The 22,635-nt window shown below is 41.0% G+C and overlaps 3 protein-coding genes across 5 annotated transcripts; 1 reads left to right on the top strand and 2 right to left on the bottom strand.

Moving 5' to 3' along the window:
• Positions 1-1,421: 1,421 nt before the first annotated feature.
• pdpr (pyruvate dehydrogenase phosphatase regulatory subunit) lies at positions 1,422-12,501 on the bottom strand. Its single transcript, XM_040011575.1, has 18 exons — positions 12,373-12,501; positions 11,136-11,412; positions 10,787-10,920; positions 10,302-10,383; positions 9,950-10,113; positions 9,709-9,830; positions 9,254-9,371; positions 8,751-8,900; positions 7,124-7,316; positions 6,810-6,934; positions 6,432-6,587; positions 6,161-6,294; positions 5,732-5,880; positions 5,532-5,644; positions 5,087-5,181; positions 4,872-4,961; positions 3,540-3,722; positions 1,422-2,865 (listed from the first exon to the last, which is right to left on the bottom strand). The coding sequence occupies exons 2-18, from the start codon at positions 11,399-11,401 to the stop codon at positions 2,458-2,460; spliced, it is 2,682 nt and encodes an 893-aa protein (XP_039867509.1). The 5' UTR covers positions 11,402-11,412; positions 12,373-12,501; the 3' UTR covers positions 1,422-2,457.
• Positions 12,502-12,825: 324 nt separating this feature from the next.
• On the top strand, positions 12,826-15,317 carry LOC120721326. 2 transcript variants are annotated; one of them, XM_040011577.1, is made up of 4 exons: positions 12,826-13,300; positions 13,331-13,553; positions 13,870-14,005; positions 14,264-15,317. In XM_040011577.1, the coding sequence occupies exons 1-4, from the start codon at positions 12,958-12,960 to the stop codon at positions 15,011-15,013; spliced, it is 1,452 nt and encodes a 483-aa protein (XP_039867511.1). In that variant the 5' UTR covers positions 12,826-12,957; the 3' UTR covers positions 15,014-15,317. The 2 variants fall into 2 exon arrangements, with proteins under 2 accessions (XP_039867511.1, XP_039867510.1); XM_040011576.1 differs by having other exon boundaries at positions 12,826-13,553.
• A 210-nt stretch (positions 15,318-15,527) lies between these two features.
• LOC120721329 lies at positions 15,528-21,676 on the bottom strand. Of its 2 annotated transcripts, XM_040011582.1 has the most exons (4): positions 21,218-21,676; positions 17,001-17,193; positions 16,836-16,912; positions 15,528-16,579 (listed from the first exon to the last, which is right to left on the bottom strand). In XM_040011582.1, the coding sequence occupies exons 2-4, from the start codon at positions 17,037-17,039 to the stop codon at positions 16,042-16,044; spliced, it is 654 nt and encodes a 217-aa protein (XP_039867516.1). In that variant the 5' UTR covers positions 17,040-17,193; positions 21,218-21,676; the 3' UTR covers positions 15,528-16,041. The 2 variants fall into 2 exon arrangements, with proteins under 2 accessions (XP_039867516.1, XP_039867513.1); XM_040011579.1 differs by lacking the exon at positions 21,218-21,676 and having other exon boundaries at positions 17,001-17,821.
• Positions 21,677-22,635: the final 959 nt, after the last annotated feature.

Here is a 22,635-nt window from a genome sequence, read left to right as displayed (position 1 = left end):
TATATTGGTCGCTGATTTGTTTTTGTTTTGTTTTTGAATGTCAGAAATGTATATTTGTGAATGTGGAGATGTTATATTGGTGTCACTGGTAAAAATAATTGAAATGGGTATATATTTGTTTTTTGTTAAGTTGCCTAATAATTATGCGCAGTAATAGTCACCTGCACACACAGATATCCCCCTAAAATAGCTAAAACTAAAAACAAACTAAAAACTACTTCCAAAAACATTCAGCTTTGATATTAATGAGTTTTTTGGGTTCATTGGGAACATGGTTGTTGTTCAATAATAAAAATTATTCCTCAAAAATACAACTTGCCTAATAATTCTGCACTCCCTGTACAGCTGAAGTATCACTGAACTAAATCCCTATTAGCCCTGGACCTGGTGCTTTATAGTTCTGAGTAACGAAAGAAAGAAATACAGTTTTGGAAGACAGACACCAGCGAGGGAGGATAAGAAGGACAGACGCAACAACATTGTCATCCCCTATGTAGCCGGTGTATCAGAGAAACTCAGGAGAGTTTTCTCCAAGCATGACATCCCAGTGTATTTCAGACCCAGCAACACGCTCAGACAGAAACTGGTTCACCCGAAAGACAAAACGCCAAAACACAAACTTAACAATGTGGTGTTTGCTGTACAGTGCAGCGAGGAATGCTCAGACCTCTACATTGGAGAGACCAAACAGCCACTTCACAAGCGCATGGCACAACATAGAAGAGCCACCTCCACAGGACAAGACTCAGCAGTCCATCTGCATCTTAAGGATAAAGGACACTCTTTCGAGGATGCCAATGTTCACATTTTGGACAGAGAGGACAGATGGTTTGAAAGAGGAGTGAAAGAAGCCATCTATGTCCACTGAGAGCGGCCATCTTTGAACAGAGGTGGTGGTTTACGACACCAACTCTCTGCCATCTATAATCCAGTTTTGAGATCCCTTCCCAGACGCCTTAACGCCCACTCACATCCTGGGCCATCTGACCTCAGGAATTCGCATGATAAGGTGGGGCCAGGTTTCACAATGAACACACCCGAAACTCTGGCTGATTGGGACCCACACCCAGTTTCCCACCTTGGCTCAGGCGATTAGAGGATCATCAGGGGGTCCTTTTGTCCCTCTGTGGGGGGATACTCCCACTAGGTTTAAATCTGGAACTCTCCACCATTTGACCTTAGAACTGAAGAAGCTTCTCGGATGAGAGGTGAAACGTCTTCAAGCAACTTAAAGAAGTCCAGACGCTTTTCTTTGCAAGCTCCTTTGACTACGATGACCTGGATGACTGAGAACCTTCACAGACGTTTTGGAAAAACATTTGAAATTATGTCTCAGAAGGTCAGATTTAGAAATCAAATATTTAATTATAAATCATATTTTTAAAAAGCATGACTGAAAATAGAGATTTTGTACACACTAGTTATACAAAAATACAATTTATTTTGAGTCGCAGTTTCTTTACACAAACATCTAAACTCTGAACCAGGCAAAAGTCAAACCACAAATGTAAGATATTAGATATTGTAGACTCCAGTCGCAGAGTTCCTGTCCCATCTTGGCTTCTCTCACCAGCCACACATTCAGCAAAACATCAACAAAACAAAGCATAAACATCGAGTGCAACAATGCTTCATAACGACAGAACATAAATAACAGATTGAAAGTACATTACAACAGGTTCCACACACACCGCAAAATAAGCTCACAACTGACAATGACACTTTCAAGGGAAATGAAGGAATTCTGGGAAATCCTGGGAATCCTTTTAACAGGAGTGGAAGTTTAGTAATGGGCAAAAGACTAATGATTATCCCAGGATTTTTTATGCTTCCCAGGGCTTTCCTCTATTCAGGAAAATACCATTTCCTTCATCATCAGGTGTAATGCTGACAAAGTTGTAAAGTGTCTGAATTAAGCCAATCTTTACATCACATCACTCATATCTTTACAGCAGCAAATATATGGTTTGTAAAATGACAATAGAGTCAACAACTACATGGACTGTAGCCATCTGCAGAGTGGGAAGTTTACAACAGTACTGGAGAAGATTGTCAGTCAAATCCCTTCTGGATAGGTTACAGAGAACAAATTGGAAAAAGTCTTCAGCATCTTCTGCTGATGTTGCCTTAACAAAGGCACTTAACCAGAGAGTGTCTCAGACAGCCATGAGACTGTGTTTAAGAGTGAAGCTGGGCAGGGCTGAGAAACAACGGCAGAATTTGATGAGACAAGAGCTTTGTATTTAATGCAGCAAAAGCATCTGGAGTGTATTAAATATTGCACTTTGAAAGCGGGAGATGCAACAAGGAGATTAAATATTAGAGTTACGAGGAGTGATTGTGCATAAAGCCCTCTCATTAGGAGACATAAAAGGAAAGAAAGGTTGGCACTGCAAGGTAAGAGCAGGAGTGGATTTGGTGGAGGAGTGTCACAGGAAAGTTTTGCGTTACTCTGCATCACTTCCCCTGCAGGTTGCTGAGCTCCATGTCATCCTTGCGGCGTTTTTGTTGGGTGAAGAGGGAGCTGAACGGGTAGAGCTTGGCTTTGGCCGGATAGCGCTGACCAGCAATGTCCACCTCGTAGTCCCCGCGGTTGATGAAGTCAGGAGTGATGGCTGTAGGGAGCCCCTCAGGGCCAAGGGGTGGAGACACAAAGCCCAGGCAAACATGGCGCTCCAGGGTGTAGCTGTAGGCGCTGCTGGTGGTTGTCCCCGCTAGTTGATCATTACGATAGACGGGCTCACCCCACCACGGCCACAAGTCGAGCTCGGTGTCATGGTCCTCCAGAACCAGCATGACAAACCGTCGTGTCACACCGTCCTGACGCTGCTGAAGCAATGCCTCACGGCCGATGAAATCTGTGTCCTGATGGAGAGAAAAAGGCAGGGGGTGTGAAGAAGATGAGGATAAATAGAGGAAATTAGGCCCTAAGAACCTTCACTAAGTTAGTGAAGATCAACTTGAGTAAACAACACAATGGCCCTGCTATGTGCAGCTCTGCTGGAGTAGCATAAGACCACCATGTTTTAAAGTCACCCACCTTTTTTTTTAACAACACCATAAAACTTAAAACAGTCTGTGAAACCAGCGTTAAACTGTAGATGCCTTTAATCAGCACCGCGCTGACACTGCTCTAAGCAGCAGACAGCTCACCTGATGTTCCACCCTTTCAAAATGAGACAGACAGTAAACTTTACACCTGCTACTTTAAAGTGCCACCTGTTGTGCCTGCAGGTGCAGCCCGGTGACAAATTCCCTGCTGCATCATGACAAAGACTGCACCAAGATGTTGAGTGCTTTAATTATTCTACTCTTCATCTCTCATCTTTCAACCATTTTAAAGCAAAAGAGGGAAAGTTTGAAACTTAATAAGTAGAGTCAAATAAAGCATCTTATGCATTTCTATCATGTTGGCAAAGTAAAAATGTAGCTGACTAACTGATCAGTCTATTAGGATGAGGCAGTTCGGTGTACAAAGAAAAACAAAGTCTCCACTATGGGTAGGATCAGATATTATATGTTTAAAACTGTCAACAGACCTTGTCAAACTTGACCCTGAACTCTCGTCCACACTCCAGCGGGGTCGTGAAGGCGTCGAGGTCTTGACCCCAGAAGGCGAAGAATTTCTCTATGCGTAGACTTCGCAATGCGTAGTACCCTGCGTTACGGATCCCGTACTTCTGACCCACTGACATCACCTCGTTGTACACGTGCAGTGCGTACTGTGGAGAGCAGAGGAACGGGTGTCTTATACTCTATATGGCATTTCCGGTACACTGAAATGTGAGAGTGTTTTTTGTTTTTTAAACACCATCATACATGCCAGGTTCTCAGTAATCAGACAGAATAAGCCATGCAAAAATCATATCACTTTTAACCATTAACAATAAAAACACAACAACACATGTGTGACACTGAATTATCACAATTTTAAGTCCTAGAGTCCTGGTGACTCTTTCCTACATTTGCTACAAGAAACTGGATATTTTCTAGGATTTTCCTCTGGAAGTTTGTCCTGTGAAGATACTTGTATTTTATAACAACAGAGTCAAGGCAGCTAAGGACACTTTGATTCTCTTGGGACTTTAATTGGACATAATTTGACAGTATAATTGTGTAATAAATGTTTTATCCATCCTTACACCATTTTCTGCTTTTAAATGATCGTTGTAGTATAAAAAAACCCCAAAAAACTCCTCTTTCAGCCATTCCTGAACTTCACACTGCAATCATCCATTTTGAAATTTGAAAATCTTCTCTGGTCCACCGAAACCTTCAACCACAACTCTGATCCTCATAAAAGGACAAGTTAAACCCTTGATTGTTTGTGTTTTTCATTCATTCATCCTTATCTTCTCACAGTCTAAGGTTGATTCTTTATTAATACACTTTTACTTCTACCACTTAATAAAGCTTTTTTTCAGTTCTTTCCCAGTAATGATGTATTACAAGAAAAAGATCAGAATCAAAAGATATTGTCAGAAATTTTTGAATAATGTTTCATTTTTTTAATCCCATGGCTATGCTTAATTAATTTCCTGTGAAAGTAAAAAAAAAAACAAGAAGTGTTGTTTTGTTGTAAATGACTTGTTGTCACCCACACTTTGGAAAACAACAATAGAAAAACAATACTTATTTCCATCTTTGGCATTTCAAGATAAAACCCAAGTTATAGAAAAACTAAATGTTGAAGAATATCAGGGAGTTGTGTGCTTAACTGTTAAAAAAAAAAAAAAAAAAATTTATATATATATATATATATATATAAATAAAATAACAACTCATGTAACATACTCATGGGTTGTTGTCACTTTATCAACCATCCTGTGACGAGGTATCTATTAAATATCTGTGTGTGTGTAGGATTGCACCTCAATGGGGATGTAGAGCATGAAACCTGGTTCCCCAGTGTGAGTCATGCTCATGACTCTGATCCCGTTGGCATAGCCCACACTCATCTCCTGTAAACACACATGCACATAAACATGGTCAGTTTACTCCTCTTGGCAGGGTGAAGAGACAGACTGATGAAACAGTCATTTAAAAAAAACAAGCCATCAGCTTTGCTGTATCTAGCTTTCCCTACCTTACAGAACATGGAGGGGAAATGGTCAGGTGTCATGGAAACATATGACAGTTCAGCAAGAACATCCATAGCTCGAGGTCCAATCAGATTTAAAGCTGAGAAGAATAAGAGTTATAAACACTTAACAGACTTTCTGGTTAACAAAGCCCACATCTGATGTTATATTACACATGCAAAAACAGAATCTGGTACAACTGTTGCTCACATTTTACACAATTAAGATGACTGCATTAAAAATACACAAGATCTACTTTCAGACATGTAATTAATGCCATCCCTCCACAGACTTCATCCCTCTGGTGTCTGATTTTTAAGGTTATTTAAATAACTGGGTTACAAGTCGACAGTGGATTGTTTTGACTTTTTGCATTGTTTCTCCTTTTAAATGTTATATGAGCACTAGATGGCGATATCAGAGCAGAAACCCCAGTTGCTGCATGCGTACCAGTGTACTTCCAGCTGACATCCTCTAGGTGGAGGTGTGGGTCATTAGGCATGTGCTTCTTTATCCAGGACCAACAGTGGACCTGCTGGTCCGTTGGAGAGATGATGAAGAAGCTGGACAGCAAATGAGAAAGTAAGCAATTTAAAAAAAAATCTGTCATGTACTAGTATCTACAGTGCCACTGCACAGATGTTTCAAACCTGTTCTTGCTGAGGCGGACCACACTGCAGTCGTTCTCATAGCCACCTCTCTCATTCAGCATGCCGGTGTGGACAATGTGTCCAACAGGAACATCCAGGTCATTGGCACAGAGATGTTGCAGCAGTTCCAAGGCTTCGTCACCTGTTGACTGAGCCATCAGGACAGAGCAGAGGATTTAACCTGAATACTTTTAAAGCTAAATGCATTAATTAAAATTGCCTGCATAATTTAAAGAGAAAAAAAAAAAACCCAACAACAACAAAAAAATTTTCGAGTAGCTAGTACAAACATACATACATAACACTGATAAATATCATATGCTAACTGGGTATGACCACATAGACAACAGTAGGTAGCACAGCAGCAGTTTTTCCCCTCTCTGTAACCCAGTTCTAATTCTAAGTTTTCCAAAGTGATTCATGACTCACAGTCAGTTCGAATTTGGTGAAGGAGGACATGTCGATGACACAGACGGCCTCTTTGCAGCATTTCACTTCTGCTCCAACTATGTCAAACCAGTCTGGCTTATAAAAAGTCTTACTCTGGTCCAGGGACAGCAGATCTACAGAGAGAAAGAGTCCAATTCAACCAAGTAATTTAATTCATTAGACAAAACTGCCTTAAAATCCGTCAAAATCATTTGCAGTCCAAGACTTTGACTAAAGTATTTTTGTACCACTGCTTCTCACTGAGACAAACCTTTTCCTGGAGGAACAAAGTACTTGGGCCTTTCAAAGCCATGTTTCTCCATCCACCGAGCCCCCTGAGTGTCCAGGCGGTCGTACAGAGGACTGGTCCTCAGCTGGCGTCCGGTCTGGAAGTCCCACCGGGGAACCTTCAGCTCATACAGCAGGGCTGAACATTGACACACAAATATTAGAAGGAGAGATAGCAGAGCAAGAATTAGAATATACTGCACATTATAATAAATATCCAACACCTATAGGATTTATAATAATTTAGCTAAAGCAACAGCAGAAATTAATTATTTAAACAGTACACCAAGGTTCAGGTGACTATACAGCCTTTGTCTACTTAAAAGCATGAACCAAACACCCAACAAGGCTCACTACTCACGCATGACTTCCATCACTCTGTGTCTCAGGAAGGTTCGGCTGCTCTGCAGGTTGCCAAAGCGTTTGATGTCCAGTGGCCAGACATTGGCGGTGGGGTAGCCATAGGTCATCCACTCTGCCAGGTACCTGGATACCAAACCACACAACAGGCCATTTATCCCTTCTTGTAATGCAAGAAAGGCACGTCCACAACACAGTCTTGATCGCTGCAACTGATAAACCATGGCTGAATTATTTCAGGTGACCCAGTATTGATCACGTGCTTACGTCTAGTCTTAACAGATACACTATATATATATATATATTTGTTCTTACTTTCCAGCCCCTCCAGCAAAGGCCAGGCCTGAGGAGTTCATCCCTGCCAGCACATAGTACCCAGACACACCTGGGGTCTCACCCATCAGACAGCGCATATCAGGTGTGAAGGACTCCGGACAGTTGACCAGCTGATGGATCTCAGCTGACTCGAGACTGGGCATTCTCCTCAGCAGGGCACTGAGCATCGGCTCTGAAGGCAGAAAACAAAAAGTGCTCTAAAATGTAGCAAATGCAGATGATAATTTAATACAGTTTACTCTAATTAACTTAAACAACCAACCACACCATAACCAAGAAATATTAGTGCTGCTTCTTGTTCTTTTGCTCACCTCTATTGTTGTACAATTACTGAAAAACCCTGAACCACCTCTCACCATAAATCATCTAAGAGTCTAAAGGTTCCAGCTGCAACCTTAACCCATGTTGTTCCATCAACAGTCCAACATGTTATTCCAAAATAAATGCTGAAAATGAAAATTAAAAAAAAAAAAATCTAAACCTAAAGACATCCAGGTTAGTATCACATAAGAAAAAATAAGGCAGCAAATCTTCATATATTCGAGAATCCATAACCAAGGTGTTTTTGCCTATTAAGATGACATATTTTTAAAAATTTAATAATGGATTAACAAAATAATCAAATGAATTGCAGTTCTAACAATATCTATTACAATACATTAATATAATATACATTCATAAAATACAGTACATTCTAACATTATATATTGTGATGGATTCTTTCAACAACCTTTTCAACCCCTACACTTATAAGACAAAATAAATGGAAAAATAACGGCTTCAGAGCGATCGATCACAGACTGGTTTGCTGATGTGTGCTGCTATAATAAACTCTTGTTTTTATGGCAGCCTGGTATGAGAGATCTCACATTACTGGTTTAAGGCCAAGGCAAACAGTCAGGTGTATTTTTACATGTGTACAGAGAGGTGGGTCAAAATCATTTAAGGTAGCCTTAAACAGAGGTGGATAAAAATAGATATGCTCAGTCTTGCTTGCTTCCTCAGTCTTCTGTAGCTGTTAAATGAAACCAATGAAGGTCTGACTTTGTGTTGTTATTTGAGAGGCAAACCTCATATATAATTTTCAACATTTTAAGACGCAGTCTACAACTGTGGCTATTTTACAGCTAAGAAAAACTAAACACACCTTGCCTTTGTGCTACATTAATGACAGGAGAGTTGATCAAGTGTTCTTCCTATTCAGTTACTCCAGCCATTAACATTATACAATTCAGTGCTGCGGGCAAGACTGTTTCAGCTGTCACTGGGCAAGCAGTAGAGTATTGTAAAGTGCCCGACTAGTATTGTAAGGTTAAAGTCCTGCAATATTAGACAGAAAACACCAACAATCTAGTAACTCAATTTGTGCAGGTATTCAGTAAAGATTGGTAGGAAAACGTCCAATTGACAGGCTGAGACCCCCAGCAGAGCCAGGCTCATAGTGGGTGAGCAATCTACATGAAAGTGGTAGATACAGCTGTTACTAGAACCTGACATTCAACATAGGTCGATAAACCATGTTCCTAAAGCTGGGGTTATTTATTTGGAACAATTTTTAATGAATAAAAATACAACATTAATACTTTTTTTTTTTTTTTTTTTTTACCAAAGTGATCCCAGTCCTCCTGCATGTTCTGGATCTCCAGCTGGTTGCGACCCTCAGTGAAGATGGGTTTGGGGTTTTTCTCAAAGCCTCCTGACAGAAGGCCTCCCTGCCACGGCCGTGCATATATCCTGCCATCCATATCAATCACCACTAGCAAAGAGACACATAGTTAGAAATATCTCCTGGCTGGACTTGTTTTTAGCCTTTCACCAGGCATTACCATATTGCATATTGCTAAGCACATTATTTGGCTAAGTAAAAAGGTACAGCCTGTGCCCTAGTTTTTTCTTTTTACTATGGGACTAAAAAAAAGGACTAGACATAATTGTCGATCTGATATAAATTGCAATTCGTTAATTAATTTGCCAAAAAACAGAAAAAAAAATCATGAAGTGAATGTTCTTTAATACAGACACGATTTCAGCTGGCTACACAAATTGGGACTTTAAAATTCAATAGTGTCTACTGCAAAGGTTACTTCCTAGCTTTTTAATATGTGAGACCTGGTGTCTTGGGTGGAAGTGGCTCCTGGAGAGGTTTGGTGAGGAGGTAGAAGTGTTCACATCCATGGAGGGGAACTGACACCTTCGTCTCACTAGCCTGGCCCAGCTCATAAGCCCACTGGAGCAGAAACAGTCAGAGCAACCAAATACAATCAGAACAATGTGTAGAAACAAGATACTTATAGTCACCATAGGAAACAACTGCTTCAACTAGTTTCAGAGGGAAAAAAAGATTATGAAATAGAATTAAATTATTATTATTATTATTATTATTATGAAGGAGAAGGAAAAAATTGCTGCCTGTCCTGCTTACATATTTTTGACCAAGCATGACACTGAATTTCCACAGAAACAAAAGTAATTCCAAAATGTTTACAGAGGGGGTTTTTTTTTGTCACAGATTCCATTTCTCATAGTTTCAGTCTTATTAATGCATCTCCCATAGAGCAATCTACCTGTCCAGCACAGCTGACAAAATATTCACATTTAATGGAACCACGGTCAGTCTCTACAGCTGTTACACATCCCTTCTCTACCAGAACCTGCTGAACACTGGTTCGCTCCATGATCTGAACCCCTGAAGGAGAAGAAAGAGGAAACAAAGGACAAAAGAGGAGGTTACAATTATAGGGTGGGCCAGCAACAGCAGAATACACGATTTATGGTCTACCAAACCAAACTGCAAGTTTGTGTTACCTTGTCCAGCTGAAGCCACAGCAAGGGCATGGTTAACATCTGGTGGAGACACGACAGCATCTTCAGGAAGGTGGAGTGCGCCTACCAGGTCATGAATGTTAACAAGGGGGTGGAGTTTGGCCACCTCTTTAGGTTTAATAATATTACAATTGATCCCCATTACCCTGTGAATGAAGTGAAAGGGTCAAAAGTCATTTATGTTTTTAAATCAGTGAAAAGGGACAATCAGCTGGCACTATTATTATTTTAAACAAAAACTTTTGAGTCCCCAAAAGCTTGTCCTCACAAAGCCACTAGAGCTTTACAGCTTAATCCACATAGCTGTGGTCTAAATACTAACTACAGGACTTACTTCAGCCTTGATGCGAGGCGCTTAAGAGAAATGAAGCGATCCTGATTTTGAGCCAGACACAAAGACCCTGTCTTCACATAACCTGCAACACATACCACACACCACATATGACTCAGTCTATAATTAGTATTCTAGCTTTGCAGCTTGTTTATTGCTGGTGCGCATCAAATGATATCTCGGACTTCAACAAATCTGAAATGTTTCTAAATGCATTGAGACAGAAGGCAGTATGTCACAATTTGCTCCCTTGTCTGTTTTATGCTTTAGAAGCTATAATCTGGGAAGATACAAATGCAAACTGTTCTATAATCTAAATTAATAATTAACATTTTAAAAAAATATGTGGTGATGTGCATGTGGGAACTGTTAACTATCAGCACCAATAGTAAAATGGTGAAAAAGCAAACCCTTCTAAGAATAAAATAGTTTTAAAAAATTAAAAAAAGTTAAATATGACAAAAACCAAATTCTGTAAATCATCCCACCTGTTTTAACCCCCGTCTCCTCCTCCAGCTGCTGGTAAAGACTACTGGAGTAGTTGGCCATTTGACACTCGATGGAAATGGGCTTGGCCACGCTGACAATACCAGCACATAGTCTTGTTGTTCCTGCACCAAGTCTGGTTAGGATAATAATGGCCAAGAAAGTATTAACATAACAATATCAAATCTAACATTTCTTTCCACTATCACCTCCTAATGTTAAAGCTATCACTACTCTCATATAATATCAGTGGTCTGAGTCAATAACATAAAGAACATCTCTCTCTTCATGCTAATTTTAAGCCAACAAACACAATGGCTTATCTGTAATTTGTTGAGCTGAAACACTCACCTGCCCTGCTCAAGTAGTACAATATCAGTCCAGCCCAGTTTAGCCAAGTGGTAGGCCACTGATGTTCCCACAATACCTCCTCCACAGATGACAACCCGGGCCTGCCTGGGCAATGGAAGCAGCTGGGAGTCTCCACTGACAGTCAAACACCGAGGGGAAGTCCAGAGACCCCTGCCTACCAATCTATACCCCGTCTGGTGAAGCAGCCGCAGCCGGGGGAGCATAACAGGGGACAGAGCCCTGGAGCTCCGCACACAGCTGGACATAGCTGTGCTTTCTGCAATAAGAGACACGGGATCTAAAGTTACTCTATAACCTTAAATAGAGGACAGTACCACAGTGAATACAGCAACAATGACCCTAAATTTACAAATATCCTGATATAATTTCAATAACATATGATCCGTTTTCTACAGTGTGCAGGGTGTGATATAGACCTCTTGTATTATTTTAAGTTGCTGTATTTTTTTTTTTATCTGAAATAATTTGATATTTGCTGTAGATAGGGTTGTGTCAATGTCACAGTTTCACTTTAATTTGGCTAGGTAGATACTAATAAAATTATTACTACACCACAATCTATACATCTCTGACAGTACTGCTGACCTTTTCTGCTAACAGCATGGATTAGTTTGCGTTCTAAAGTTGTTATGTCAGGGCCTTTGAAAGTGTCTACTATAAACCAGATTAAATTGTCAACACTGGAAGTCGCTAGTTTCCATAAGGTTACAAAGATGCACTGCTGTTCCTAAACTTAAGCTGCTACATTTAGCTTAACCAGACATAATCGAAAGTAAATACAACATTAAACACTTTGAATAGGGCCTGGGAAATCAGCAAGGTGAACTTACAACAGTCCTTCAAATGTCTTGCTTGTATTATAAAGACTGCTGTTAGCCTTGAAGCACTGCTTCAGCTTTACTTGTATATTTAGCAGCACAGCTAGCTTTAGCTAACAGCATGTCGGTATCTTTGTGATTTTTTGTGATATTTAGATTAGTGGCAGATACCTAGCAGACGTGTAGATGACCAAAGTCACGCACAAAGTTCCTAACATTTGGGGGGTATGTGTTGGTACTACTAAAGTTAGCACTACTGATAATGTTAGTCACATAGCACAGTTTAGGCTATCGAAAAGCTAGCCAATGTTTATTATTTTTGCTAACACGACGGCTAAACCAGGCAGAAAATCTTCTCTAATCATAACACTTATTTTTCACAACTACATTAAACTCACCGATTTAGTCAAGTCCAGTGATTATGATATTTCAACAGAAGGATAGTCACTAAGGTGTAGCTGAAAGCCGAATTCAGAGACTCCCGTTAGTTAAGTGGTACCTCTTCCGGTATAACCCTTCAAAATAAATTACGTCTGCGTCTTTTTAGAATGGCTTCAGTAGCGGTGGAGCGGTTATCAGCGAAAACATTGAACTCATCCAACTCAAATGCTTAGGATATATCTAGAAAGTTGCAAACCTACTTATTATTAATCTAATTATTTTTTCTAAAATTTTTTTTTTTTCTATTTTTATTGTTTGTTTGTTTTTTTTATTGTTTTTTGTTTTGTTTTTGTTTGTTTTTTATCTCGAATTCACCTTTTCTTCCTGCCCCTTGTGCTGCTGTAACAAATTAATTTCCCCAATATGAGATTAATACTAAATTTCGCAGTGTGACTTTTTAAATATGTTAGGTTGCTGAATTGTTGCTGCAATGGACTACTTGCACTAGGGCATGTGACGTATTTCCGTTTCCAAATACTACCGCTTGGGCATTTCCGGTATGTTTGTTTATCTATCGGTTGCTATGCTAATGTCGCTTCAGAATGAGTATAAAAAGGAAAGTATTTAAAACAGAACATTTTCAAAGACAAGAGAAGAAATACTCCGAGCATTGCTGTGTCCCACTTTGTTCGGCTTCAGCCAAATTTAACGGAATACTAAGTTTTCATGGCTTTCCGACCCTTTCCGACTTGAGAAGACAATGGCTGGTAAACATACGCCGGGATCATTTCACGATTACCTCTCACACCAGGGTCTGCTGCAGACACTTTGCCAGTGATCAACTCATAGAGCCAACAACCCTCGGTGGTCGAAGGCGGCTTATTAAAGGTGCTGTACCAACACTTTTTGAGTGGAATGGCTATAAAGTGGAACAACCGCGCCCTGGTGTTTGGGAGAGAACGGAGCGACGCCCAGAACTAGTTCCTCCTGACGATCAAGAAGAGCACAGTCTTACAAGAGATCATGACTACTGCTCAGTCCCTGAGCCGTTTGCATTGGACATATCTGCATCAGCTGCAGAAGACCTGTCCAAAGACATGGAGACTCTGAGGAAGGAAATACAGGAGTTACGTGTCCAGCGAGAATTTGGGTTACAGCGTTTTGCTGGCTCCAACACTGACATCCGATTCTATACCAGGTACACATAAGTTCTATCCAAGCTAACTGTTTAAAATATACCAAGGTCACCATCAGTTAAATTTAGAAAGTTTTTCCAGTCTTAATGAAAACAAAATAGATATTTACTTTTTCTCTGCTGACTGTATGTTTCATCTAGATGCTTTAGTATTTAAACGATATTCTAATGCTACAGATAAAATACAACACCAAATACTCTTAATCAGACTATTTTATACAGCATTCCATTAGCATATTTGTCACAGTTTACATTATTTTTATGTCAGTGTGTAATGTTAATTAATGATTGACACGATGTATGTCTCTCTCGTGAATAGATTTCCAAGCTATGATCATTTGATGGCATTTTGGTTTTTGATTGAGCCTTGCATCTATAAAATGATCCGGGTTTCAAGAGCCAAGTCAGCTGCCAATCGGAACGAAGAAGTGTTGACACCTGCACGCACATCAACGGTAGGTTATGGGTTTGTTGGTAGTTAGAACTAGAGGTGTAATGTTATTGTACATAAATACAATAACATTACATTATGTACAATAGCGCTAGACTCAGTATCCTACATACATACACCTGTGTACTACAGCACCTCATTGTTTACCCCATGGTACAGTGTGGTATGCATAACCATTACAAAACATTTAGCCAAGAAAAGCATAATTTTACTAGTTCATAGCTTAAGGAGTAACATTTTCCCTTTTGTTTTCACCTTCCAGAGGCAGCTGCTACAGCCAATTGACGAGTTTTTTCTTTTCCTGGTTTTCCTGTCAGTTGGTTTGAAGGAGAGGGACCTGGCACACCGATTTAACATACACCAGTCCACAGTGAGCCGCATTATTGCAAAATGGACAAATTTTCTTGCCACTGTACTGGGGTCTCAATGCATTTGGCTTACACGTGAAGAAGTGCAAGCTTACCTCCCTGAGGAATTCAAAGATTTCTCAGACACCCAGATGATCCTTGACTGTACAGAGCTGAGGTGTCAGACACCATCCTCACCACTTCTCCAAAGTGAAATGTACTCTTTGTACAAATCCCACTGTACGATGAAAGCCCTGGTTGGCATAGCTCCACATGGTCCAGTGACATTCATCTCTAATCTGTATGCTGGTTCGGTTAGTGACAAGGAACTATTCAAACAATCAGGCATTGCTGAGAAGTTGACTGAAGACATGGCAGTGATGGTAGATAAGGGCTTCCTAATCACCGATTGTTGTAAATGCAAAGTGTACTGCCCACCTTTTCTATCTAAGCAGAAGCAGATGCCAGCATACCAGGTTAAGGAGACGCAGGCCATAGCCAGACTCAGGGTACATGTGGAGCGAGTCATTAGGAGGATAAAACAGAACAAACTTTTTGATAGCATCATTACCATGTCACATGTTTACAATATCAACCAACTGTTTGCAGTAGCATGTATGCTGTCAAATTACCAGAACACAGCATTAGTTAAAAAAATGGGTTAAGTGAGACAAGATGGTTTTTTCCCAAGACACCAGTGCCAGTACAAGTAACTTATGGAAAATGACCTGCAGCTGAGGCCACTACAGTTGCATTTCTTCCTTCTCAGCTGACAATACTTGATTACAGAAATAGTACTTGAGTGCTGATAGTTGAGTTTCAGTTATTAATAATTCAAATTCATTGCAAATGTTGAATGTTAATAATACTGTTTAATTATACTACTATATTACTATTCAGATTCAACAAAATTGTTTATCAAAATTATAAAGTAAATCACTAAATCGTTTTAAAATCATCATACCATTTGTCATTTTCTTCATTCAGTTGTGTTATTGTCTAAATGTATATCAGTATGCTAGGCATGGAGTTTTAAATACTTACCATGTAAATAAGTTCTGCACAAATTCAATCTTTTAATGTGTGTTTTTAAAAAATGAAATTGATGCCATTGCTTAAATAACTGTTTATTGATTTCACATAAAAGTAACATGTAACAACAAAAGAATTCATGAAATATATTGCAAATAAAACCTCAGTTATTTTGTTCCAGCCAGCCTGAAGGATCTGTTTTCCTTTTTGCTATGTTTTCACTGTTCATTTTTCCCCAAACACAGGTATCTTGGCATATATATGTGAAAAAAATAAGTAGTCAGCCTTTTCTCTGATTGCATTGTGCACATCTGTATCCATGTATATTCTTTGCACTAGGTAGTCCTCTTGTGCCCACACAACAAAGTCACACCACTGCATCCCACTGATGAGCAGTTGTCCTTGCACTTGCCAATAATATGCGTGGCTCTTTTTTAGTTTAGGGGTACCACATTCCATTTGCACATATTTGCAGTCAAAGTTTTGCACATTGGGACATTTGAATTTGACGAGGCCAAACTGGGGGTATTCATTGGGGTCAAAAACAACACCATCAGGAGATGCAGCAAGCCAGGGGATTATGGGGTGAATGACCAGACCACAGGGTGAGTAGTTAACATTCATTAGCCTACTATACTCTGCTGCTATTGCAGGCTCCATCTCAGTTCCTCTCCTCATGTCTGCTGTCTGCCTTGTTCCCTTCAATATACGCTCTGCTAGTGACTGCCGAGCTCTGGCCTCTGACGTGACACACCTCCCGAAACCTAGAGGCAGTCACTCTGGGCCTGCAGAGCTGATGCCACTCAGACGAAGAGCTTTGCTCACGTGTAGCTTCCTCTATTTTGTGAGCCATTTCCAGAGTTACAGACAAGCTTTTCAGATGCAGAAGCTCTTCTTCTGAGCACACAAACACACAATCTGATGGCAAGATGTCATACCCCTCCAGAGGCAAGTGCGGTGTTGGTGGTGCATCACGGTGTAGTGTGATGTACCGGGTTGTCAAAACCAGCTGCTGATATGACAGAACACTGCCCTCCTGCACCAGCCCAAAGGCACTTTCCACAAGGGGCTTGTAAGGTCTCATGTTCATTGTGGTCACAAGTGGCCTGTCCTCAATATTAAATTTTGCATATGCCTCAGTTATTCTGAACAAGCAGGGATCTGGTAACGGACCCACCATGCCTCTGTAGAAGCCACTCCTAAAGAAAACATCAATGACAATAATGTAAGAAAGAAGGTTATTATACTGAACAACAACTAAACTAAAAACTAAAAAGGTGTAAAACAGTGGTGCATAAGTTAGAGACTGGGATGTATATGTACATGACTGAGTTAGCAGTCTTCAGAAAGTGTAATGTTGTATGTAAATTAATACCTATTCTGACACATGTATGTATGAACAAATAGCAACATACATTTGTAACACATGAAACCAAATTTTACAAATCTAATTACCGTACTCCAGTCTGGGCCACCCTATTTGGTACCGGCTTAGTGAAGATCATGGAGTTGATGGGTCCTGGCTTCACACCCTAACAGAAGACACATTTACTATGGATGGTGTCGCTGTTCATATGTAAACATGGACTAATTCAAAAACTTTAACCTCATTTAAATTACCACTGTCCGTGGCTTGTGCCATTGCTGTTCAGATTCCATGCAGCTATGCACAGGGGGGACAACTGGCACTCTGAGTTGTGAGTAGTGTGCTGTTTGGAAGAGCAATGCCACTGTGATTGCACATAACAGCGCCTGCCACACAGGAGCACTGGCTATGTGTCAGTACCACCAGCGATGAATCCAGAAGCTTAATCTAAGAAGAAAGAACGAAAATTAAAAATGTAACATCTTCATGGAAGAGCCGAACAGGAACATAGTTCAGTGTTATGGTTACTGACCCCTACAGGCTTACCCTCCTGAATGCTTAGTGTTTCTTTCTCTCCCTATTAAAACAACTTAGCCATCCTTGATAACTGTAATAATTTGATTGTGTATATTTGCAGTATTAATTTAGTGTCAAATGTTTCTGATCACCCACACACATTGAGTAAATTATCTGACTAGTCAAATTAGGAGTGATAAAGCAGGGAGACAAGGAAAACATTCAAGTTGATGGGCCTTTAGGAATGAACTTAACTAATGCTTAAATAAACTGAACCCCACTGAACGGGGATTAACAACTTTACACAGCTTCCTGCCTGTGTGGTGCCTCACTCTTCCTCATTGACCTGTAGCACAGGGCTCTCACACCGACCTCCCCTGACAACCTGTCTTTATTGGACACTGAATAAAGATACAAGTACCATTAGCATTATTTCTGTATTACTCATGTCAGCACGTCTTAAACATATATACTTTACACTTAGCAAGAGTAGCATTAGGTAGTTAACTACTAGGGGTGCAACAATACACAAAATTCACGGTTCGGTTCGGTTCGATACTTTGGTGTCACGGTTCGGTATTTTTTCGATACAAAAAAAATCTTCATGCCTTTTTAATTTGTGATTTATTAAAATTATAAATATATATTTTAACTCAAAAGTACAGTTTTTAAATTTAATGTTGCTGAAACAAAAGTAATTAAAAAAATAAATATATCTGATTGAGGAATCACTCATCTTTGGAAAAGAGAGTTTATTACAGAGAAATGGCTCTTTCCAAAATAAAAGCTATACTATACGCTTCTTCTGGGCTATATTCTCAGCAGCATATTGTAGCGGGTCAGGGCTGTTCGGGGTTCTGTTTGTACAGTTATGTTTTGTTTATGTTGCCATAGTGACGAGTGACGCCCTCTCGCTGCGACGGTGTGTCCTTCCGGGGTCAGAGGGCGCCCTGTGTGTTGTTGTTGTTGTTGCTGTGCGGTTGCCGAGCTGAGCAGTTAGCTAGCGGCAGTGTTCTTCTGCAGATGTCAATAAACGGCTGTGCTCCCTGGCTAGCTCACGGGAAGCAAGACCAAACGACACCTCCGTCTCCTCGTTATCTGAGCTCGCCACATTGGTGTCAGAAGTGGGATGATGGTGGCACCCCATGTTCTGCCCGCCGGTCGTGACCAGCCGGTGCGCCAAAAGAAGGCACCTGGACATTTGCAAAGTGAAAGCAAAAAACAAGCGCAAATTCAAACGCGATTTCAATATGTCACATATTGACAGTGGCTCACCGATGCCAATGACATAATTACCCAGCTACATTTCCGAAAGAATGCAAAAGCATTGACATATATTTTTCCTTCCTACAATAGCCCTACGGGCAGGGCAGAGATAGATTTTGGTGGCTAGCGATTTTGCAAGCCCTGTGTTACAGGCATGGCCCTTTAAGGATGAAGCCTGATGGGAAATGTATTCGGGATGTGTGTAGCGGGACTGCCTGGTGTGTGTGTGAAGAGAGAGAGCGGAGAAGAGGAAAAAGTAACGGTTAGCTACAGAAGAGACAAAAAGAAAATAAATAAAAGGAATATAATAACTCCCTCGACAGCCAGAGTTGTGTCGGCGATGCTCGCTGTGAGTAAACTGTTTCAGCCCACTGTACGCGGTGTTCGTGCCTTAGAGAAGAAATAAAGTTCGGTGAAGCAGTTTCCTACGCCTCCTTCGATCTTTTTGCTAGCGGAGTTGACCTGTATAGTAAGCTGTTGCCAGCTACGAGTCAGTTACGGAACCTTCAAGTAACTGCCAGAGGTTTCCTTACTACGGTTCGGGGCCGCGGATCTGGCGCGGTAACACCTGTATCTGATTGAGGAATCACTCATCTTTGGAAAAGAGAGTTTATTACAGAGAAATGGCTCTTTCCAAAATAAAAGCTATACTATACGCTTCTTCTGGGCTATATTCTCAGCAGCATATTGTAGCGGGCCAGGGCTGTTCGGGGTTCTGTTTGTACAGTTATGTTTTGTTTATGTTGCCATAGTGACGGGTGACGCCCTCTCGCTGCGACGGTGTGTCCTTCCGGGGTCAGAGGGCGCCCTGTGTGTTGTTGTTGTTGCCGTGCGGTTGCCGCGCTGAGCAGTTAGCTAGCGGCAGTGTTCTTCTGCAGATGTCAATAAACGGCTGTGCTCCCTGGCTAGCTCACGGTAAGCAAGACCAAACGACACCTCCGTCTCCTCGTTGTCTGAGCTCGCCACATTGGTGTCAGAAGTGGGATGATGGTGGCACCCCATGTTCTGGCCCGAGTGACTTCACCTGGACATTTGCAGGACTTTGTGTGGGGTAATGGGGTAGTCGGGGACGACTGACCCCTTAGGTGGGGGCTATGTAGCGGGTCAGGGCTGTTCGGGTTCTGTTTGTACAGTTATGTTTTGTTTATGTTGCCATAGTGACGGGTGACGCCTTCTCGCTGCGACGGTGTGTCCTTCCGGGGTCAGAGGGCGCTCTGTGTGGTGTTGTTGTTGCTGTGCGGTTGCCGCGCTGAGCAGTTAGCTAGCGGCAGTGTTCTTCTGCAGATGTCAATAAACGGCTGTGCTCCCTGGCTAGCTCACGGGAAGCAAGACCAAACGACACCTCCGTCTCCTCCTTGTCTGAGCTCGCCACAATATTAAACATATCAGGTCCCCATAAGGAGAATCATGTGCTAACGGCTGTCTAAATGACTCGGGTAAAGTTTGTAGCATGCATGCTTGTTTTTGTCTGGTTCCACTTGTCTTTGCACTAGGATGATGTCGGCGTAAATGTGCAGTTATATTCGTTGTGTTCCCACTAGTGTTGTCAGCGTTAATCTCGTTGAAATGACGTTAACATGGCAAATCTCCGTTAATGAGCTACCCCTGCGTGGGGCTAGACGGCCAACACGTTAACGAGCTAACTGCACTAACACACTAGTTCCCACCCATGTAATTGAGCATTGCGTGGCACATCCAACATACTGTTTTACTTTAGTCCATGACACGCTTACCTTCAGGGTCATACGTCACATGAAAACCAAAATAATTCCAAACGCCAGATCTGAATGAGGGTGGGGGAGGTTCAATTTGCCATGTTGCAAGGAGAGCTTAACTTCTGTCTCGCTAGCTTGCCCTGCGCTCTTCCTTCTGACGATGCTGTCTGTGTTGAACGCTCAGTGGATCTGCGCTCGACAGTGCAGCCTAGGCGGAGTAGATCCACTGAGCGCTCAACACAGACAGCATCGTCAGAAGGAAAGTTGATAAAATAAATTAAAAATTTTGTATTGTTCGATACATATGCGTACCGAACCGAAAGCACTGTATCGAACGGTTCAATATCGATACGAGTATCGTTGCACCCCTATTAACTACCTCCTTAGTTAACCAACTACCTAACGCTATTATAACAGTGTCTAACAACAAAAGTTACATTAGTTAAGAAAACCTCAACTATAGTTTCAGACGACATAAAACACCGTTTAAGAAAACATGTAATATAGAGAATTGACATCAAATGAAGGACATAGCGGAGTAACGTAGTGTTTGCATTTGACGTTAGCTAGCGTTTCTTTGTCGGTTAATTTACGTTTTCTTACCTTCGTAGTTGTGTATATATGATGCAGCAGATAACTTAAATCCTTTATGTAATTTGCTGGCCGGGGTAGTCGTCACTCTGCAAATCCGATGAACATCAGTGATGTTCAATTTTGGGAGCTCTTGTAGGCAGCGAGTGTAGAACGTCGCCATGGTTTAACCACACCGGAAGCACTGGGGCAGGACTACATAGAACGCGGAAGTGATTGTGCAAGTTATTCTTCTCTTAAAGATATCAGCTAGGTTTGCACATCATGAATATTTAAACATGTCTTTGGTTACATGGGGCCATGTACCTCATTATCGAAGTTTTCTTTTTTCTTTCAACTTCTCAAAGTCAGATTTATCAACACAACTGTCTATGCATACTTACAGTGTTAGGTATTCTGTACAGGGTTGGACACTCCTTTGCCTTGAAAACAACCTTAAATCATCTTATTATTGGTTTAATAAGGTGCTGGAAACATTCCTCAGAGATTTTGGTCCATTTTGACATGATGGCATCACGTAGTTGCTGTAGCTCTGTCAGCTGCACATTCTTGATCTAAATCTTCAGTTCCACCACATCCCAAAGGTGCTCTATTGCAATGAGATCTGAGACTGTGTGGAGGCTATTTGAGTAAAGTGAACTCACTCCAACAGGTAATACACTAGATGTTTCTTAAATGTGATGTTCAAGAAACATCAAGTGCATTAACTTTTTGAAGCCGCCTCTACTCTAAAGGAACATGAACATGGCCACCAGCAATACGCAGATAGGTTGTAGGGTTTAAACAATGCTCAGGTGGTAAGGGGTCCAAACTGTGCAAAGAAAATACCCCCAATATGATTACACCAGCAGCAGCAGCCTGAACTGTTACAAGACAAGATGGGTTCATGCTTTCATGTTGTTTAAGCCTAACAGAATGTTGCACTTCTATATTCATTGGACCAAGGCAGTTTTTCTAGTCTTCTATTGTCAAATGTTTCTGAGCCCATGTGAATTGTAGCCTCAGCTTCCTGTTCTTCGCTGACAGGAGTGGCACCCAGTGTGGTCTTATGCTAGTGTAGTTCTGCTTCAAGAGTTGACTTGTGTGCCCAGAATGGCCAGAGGTCGGCCATTCTTCTCCGACTTCTGATATCAACAATAAGCATTCTAGAGATGGTTGTGTGGGAACATCTCAGTAGATCAACAGTTTCTAAAATGTTCAGACTAGCCTGCCCGGCACTAATGACCATGCCAAATTCAAAGTCACGTAAATCACTTTTCTGCCACATTCTGATGCTTAGTTTGAACTTCAGCAGGTCATCTTGACCGTGTCTACATGCTTAAATGGATGACTGAGTTGCTGCCATGTGATTGGCTGATTACACATTTGTGTTGATGAGCAGTTGAATTGGGAAACTTAAGAAGGGGCTGGCAAGTGTGTATTGCAATAGCATAGAGCTGGGCCTGCACAGAGGTAACCACTGAGGGGAGCCAAAAACCTTCTGTATAGGATTTGTAAGTATTGTCTGCATGCTTCTGTGGCTGCAGTGTTCTAGTAAAACAAAGGGTACTAAATATGCGTTCCAGTCTATTTCTAGTCCTAATTAATATTCATATTCACAAAAGGTAGAAATATAACTTACTCTCAGGAAGCGCTCCCTCATGTTAGTGAAATTAACTCCCAGAGGGTTAGTAACCCTGTTACTATGCTACCCTATTTTCAAGAAGGTCAAAATGCAATATTATAATGCAATTAAGAATATTCTATAAGTAATTCAACTTTTTCAGCAGGTTTAATTTTACTGTTATTTTTTTTTTTACCT

This window comes from Simochromis diagramma, unplaced genomic scaffold (genome assembly GCF_900408965.1).
Source record: "Simochromis diagramma unplaced genomic scaffold, fSimDia1.1 OVJJ01000603.1, whole genome shotgun sequence".
Lineage (NCBI taxonomy): Eukaryota > Metazoa > Chordata > Actinopteri > Cichliformes > Cichlidae > Simochromis > Simochromis diagramma.
The sequence above is the reverse complement of the archived record's forward strand: the minus strand, read 5'-3'. Positions and strand labels throughout refer to the sequence as shown.